General features: G+C 61.1%; 2 protein-coding genes across 2 annotated transcripts in view; both read right to left on the reverse strand.

Annotated features, from left to right (window-relative positions):
* TGIF2 (TGFB induced factor homeobox 2) overlaps positions 1 to 1,557 on the reverse strand; it is a 4,788-nt gene extending 3,231 nt beyond the window's left edge. Inside the window, exon 1 of the mRNA XM_010722252.2 lies at positions 1,321 to 1,557. Coding sequence (XP_010720554.1) covers positions 1,321 to 1,557 — 237 coding nt within the window. The remainder of the gene's footprint in view (positions 1 to 1,320) is intronic.
* A 128-nt stretch (positions 1,558 to 1,685) lies between these two features.
* MYL9 (myosin light chain 9) overlaps positions 1,686 to 4,733 on the reverse strand; it is a 6,206-nt gene continuing 3,158 nt past the window's right edge. The window contains exons 2-4 of the mRNA XM_010722218.3: positions 4,152 to 4,355; positions 2,622 to 2,783; positions 1,686 to 2,500 (exon numbers count right to left, since the gene is read on the reverse strand). Of these exons, the coding sequence (XP_010720520.1) occupies positions 2,328 to 2,500; positions 2,622 to 2,783; positions 4,152 to 4,335 (519 nt within the window). The 5' untranslated portion in view covers positions 4,336 to 4,355 and the 3' untranslated portion in view covers positions 1,686 to 2,327. The remainder of the gene's footprint in view (positions 2,501 to 2,621; positions 2,784 to 4,151; positions 4,356 to 4,733) is intronic.

The following is a 4,733-nucleotide window of genomic DNA, read 5'->3' on the forward strand; positions in this document are numbered from 1 at the left end:
GGCGGTGCCGGAGGGGGATGCTGCGAACCGATGGGGCCGCGGGGCTGCCGGCTCCGCTCGGGCGCCGCTCCCTCCTTCCTTCGCCTCCTGCCGTTGTTGAATTTGTATTTTTTGATGCAAGGGGCTCCTGGGGGGGCCCTGCGGGGCGCTGCCTGCCCGAGCCGTGCCCCATAGCAGCAGGAACTGCGGGAGGAACGCGGGGGGGGGGGAGGGCCTTAGAGCCGGCGGCAGCGCTGCGCGGGGGGGTCGGGCCTGGGAGAAACCTCCCTGGGGAGGCTGCCATGTGCCAGCGCTGCCTCGGCTGCGGGCAGAAAACACAGTTCCGAGCGACGCTGGCTGCGGCCGCTGGCGAGCCGAAATCTGGGCAAAGCCCCTGGTCAGGGGACTGGCGGACACGAACTGAGCGGCAGAGGTGCTGCGTTCCTCAGGAATGAGAACGTCCTTCTCTGATGAGCGAGGAGGATGGAGACGGTGTGGCCCGGCGAGGAGAGGAGAAAGCGTCTGCTTCGAGTTAACCCCAAAAGATGGATTCCTAACTCGGGGTCCCTGCCTCAACCAAACACTCCTGACATTATGCCTAATTTTGTTTTGCGGACTGAAACAGCACACCTCTGAAAGAACTGCTTTGGGAGTTTTGTTTTGGTTGTTGTTTAGGTTTTTGGTTTTTTTTAGGAGTAAAACCCGGGAACCCTTCACAAGAAAATAGCTTGCGGGTTTGCTGATACTTCTTCACCCGCTGCACATGAAGCTCTGCCCAAAGGGGATGAGATACCTCTGGCAGCACAGCTGGCCGCACGGAAGCCGAGCAGCCCCACCGCCGGCGCTGAGCACTTCTGTGCTGCTGGAAACCCGGCCGGCAGCTGCGGAGGAGGTCCGATTGAAGGGGAAAAGCCTGAAGGATTCGATCCGGTCCCAGGAGCTGCTCCTCGGCTCCGTGTAACCAGTCCCACCGCGCGTGTGCTCTCGGCTCCTCTTTCGCTCGGTTTAAATCAAGCTGCTGTAGCAAATCCCGTTCTTTGCTGTGGGACTCTCAGGTGCCCTTCTCTGAACTCTCCGAGCACGGCCGGGTCTGCTTTATGTTCGAGGTGTGGGCGATGCGGGGCCCGAGCCGATGGCCAGACACTGCTCTCTCTTAATCCACTTTTTTTCCCCTCCTAATTCCTAGCATGTGATCGTTTCCTTTTTTTTTCCTTCATCTTTCTTTCCGTATTTAGACAGCAGCAGAGCTCCGCCCTCCCGGGGGCCGCCCGTCCCCTGGTGCAGCGCGGTACGACGCACACCTGCAGCGCGCGTTCCTCCCGAGCCGCACTCCCCGCGCACCCATCCGCGCTCGCAGCCGCACGTCGTGCTGCCCGAGACCCCCGTGGAGCTCCGCACCGCGCAGCCCCGGCGCTGCAGCTCTGCGGGAGGGCAGCCGGAGCCGGGGACGAGCAGCCCGAGGAGCTGGGGAAGAGCTGACGCGGAGGGGCCGGCAGCGGGCTGAGACCTCCCCGCGAGCACGGGACTACGAGGTTCCTTAAACGCCCGCAACCCCACAGCTGTCAGCGGGGGCCGCATCCTCCGCAGCACACACCCGCAGCCCGTACCGCGCGTGCGGTGCTGCATCCAAACGCCTCCCCGCGCCCGTCCCTCTGCCCGTCCCGTAGCGCAGCTCTCATCAGCAAAGTAAATGGTGCTTAAGCTGATTTTGCAGATGGGTCAGGAATTATTTGGCTTCAAAATCAAATTAACTGCTTTCGAGAGGAGGAGCTGCAACAGGGCAGCTGGGGAGGACACGGTGTGGGAGCTGGGGCGCGAGCGGCCTCAACCCAAACCCCAAACCCCAAACCCAGGGCTGCACCAGGCAGGGCGGGAGCACAGAGCACTGCTGTGTCACACCCATCACACTTCAGGCTGCTTCAGCTTTCTGAATCCCTTAGATCACAGGCTCTAAAGCCATAAAACAGCCAAAGAGGAAGAAACAAAGTGTTCTTTTCTTTCTTTCCTAAAGGAAGGGAGTGTGGGATGAAAGGGGAGAGCTTCTTTCTGTGTTAGGTCCTCTGGGAGAGGGACTGCACTGCTTTGAGCCAGCCGGAACCCCCCCGGCCAGCGCTTCCCAGGCTGCCTGCCTCTGTCCCGACCCTCCTGCTGAGCAGGGTGAGCGGCAGAGCGTGGGGGGAGCCTGGCTGGGATCCCGGGGCAATGGGAGAGGACAGGCGGGCATGCGATGGCAGCACCGGCATGGAGCAAGGTGCCGGCCCAGCCAGGGGGAGCCTGCGGTGGGGCCTGGTCAGTGAGGGGAGGGGGTGCGGGTGGCACGTGCGGGAGGCGGGGGGCAGCTCTCAGCTCTAATCGTCCTTGTCCTTGGCTCCGTGCTTCAGGATGCGGGTGAACTCCACGTAATTGAAGTTGCCCTTCTTGTCGATGGGCGCCTCCCGGTACATCTCGTCCACCTCCTCATCAGTGAACCTGTCCCCCATGGTGGTCAGCAGTTCACGCAGATGGTCCTCGTGAATGAACCCTGTGGGGATGGCAGGGACAGCATCAGCGTGTGAAGGCAGCGTGTGTGGAGACCCCCCACTGCCCTGCTCCCAGCCCTGCCCATGGCCTCAGAGCCGCCTGCAGGCACTCCCCAGGTGTACCTGACGCCTCCTCGTCGAAGCAGGCAAAGGCATTGCGGATGACATCCTCCGGGTCGGTGCCGTTCAGCTTCTCCCCAAACATGGTGAGGAACATGGTGAAGTTGATGGGCCCCGGTGCCTCGCTCATCATGCCCTCGAGGTACTCATCAGTGGGGTTCTTTCCTGCCGGGCACAGGCAGGGTGTGGGTCCCATCCCCAAGGCCAGCCCCATGCCCATGCTGCCTGCAGAGCTCAGCTATGGCAGACTCCCAAGGATTTTTCCATTTTTTTTAGTTGTTACCTGCCTGAACAGTGCCTGAGCTGACCGCAACCACCCCAGGCTACCCTGGAGATGTGCCCTTGCTGCTGGCCCACCAGACTGGATGGAGCTCACCACCTACCCTTCCCCAGGGCTGCAGGGCAGCACCCTGAGCACAACAGCCTCCAGTGCTCCATGCTCATGCCAGCCACCGACTGCCACAGGAGGTAGGTTTGGGGGTTCATTCACAGATGCCATGAGCACAGGGATGGGTTTTCACAGCATCCACCGCTCCTGCTCAGTCCCTCTCCATGTCACTGTGTCCCAAGCATGGCTCCCAGTAGAGCACTAGGGTTGGCCTCTGCCAAGCACAGCCCTGATGCACTCAGTGCATGGCCCTCTTGTGCTTTCTCTTCCAGGTAGGACCTTCAGAACAGATCCAGCCACCAGATCAATGATTCACAGAGCTCCCATCATGGCATGGGGCCAAGAGGGGGACAGCAAGGGGGCAGGCTCTGGGTGGGCAGCATGGCTGCATTGCTGGGTTTGGTCTCATCCCCAAGAGCCCCTGTGCCAGGCAGTGCTGAGCCAGAGTGGCTGGGAAGCGCACATCTTCCCCAAGCTGCCAGCCTGCTTGGAGGCTCTCCCTGGCTCAGTGCTGTCACCAGCCCTACCAGGACGCACCTGCTGCAGTCCCCTGCCAGCACAGACACAGACCTCACCCATCCACAGCTTGAAGCCATCTCCCATGTGGGACTCTGTGTCCAGCAGGAGGCTGCATCCTGCTCCATCCCTTGTGGAGGAGCCTGTGGGTGCTGGGTTGGGAGCCCCCTAACCGCACCGACCCAGCCATGCAAGTGGCATGGGACAGGTCTGTCCTGTCACATAGGCTATGAGCAATGAAAAGGCTTTATCCTGGTGACATTTTGGGGTGGGACCACTCCAGCCCCCAGCTGCTCCTCGTGCAGAGCTGCTCCAGCCCCAGCAGAGGCAAGGACCTGTCCTTACCAGTGAATGCAGCTGTAAGAACAACAGACCCTTGGGCACTTCCACAAGCAGCCTTCAAAGGCCAATCAGTGCACCAGAGGACGTCTCTCCAGTTTTTGCAGAATCAAACTGGCCCAAAGCAGGAGGGTTGTGCCCCAGTGCCACCCCAACAGTGGGCTCACTGCACGGTGACCAGGACCCCTCACCAAGCACTGTTCCCGTGACCCACAAGCAGCTGGCTAAAGAGGCGTAAGGGGAAATGGGACTGGGGGATGTGAAGAAGGGACAGGGGAGGGTCTCCTCACCCATGGAAGCAAGCATGTCATGCAGATCCTCCTTGTCGATGAACCCATCACGGTTCTGGTCGATCATGTTGAAAGCTTCCTTGAACTCCTGGATCTGTGACTGGTCGAACATAGCGAAAACATTGGAGGTGGCGCGCTGCGGGCGCTTCTTGGTGGTCTTGGCTTTGGCACGTTTGCTGGACATGTTGGCAGCTGTGGTGGTACCTGTGGGCAGGGCAGGGCTATTAGAGGAGAGCAGAGGGACACAGCTTCCCTGTGTTGCTGCACAAGTGCCGCTCACCAGCTCTATCCCTGTTTCACTGGCTGTCACCAAGTTTGGCAACAGTGAGATAATGCGGTCGCAGGGTAGGACGTGGGGACAGGGGAGACCCGGGCTTTGCTGAGCACCTTGTGAGGTTCCAGGAGCAGCTCTCACTGCCTCCGTTCCTAGCGCGTTGCAGGGCTGTCCCCGTGCCCACACCCTCTGCCCCCAGAGCGATTTGTTGGCTGCCCCCTCTGTGCCAAACCCAGCACCACCACGGGTGCCTCTCAGGTGCCACCTCGGATTTTGACGCACCCCCCCCACGCCACGGCTGCCCCGCG

Source organism: Meleagris gallopavo, chromosome 22 (genome assembly GCF_000146605.3).
Source record: "Meleagris gallopavo isolate NT-WF06-2002-E0010 breed Aviagen turkey brand Nicholas breeding stock chromosome 22, Turkey_5.1, whole genome shotgun sequence".
Classification (NCBI taxonomy): domain Eukaryota; kingdom Metazoa; phylum Chordata; class Aves; order Galliformes; family Phasianidae; genus Meleagris; species Meleagris gallopavo.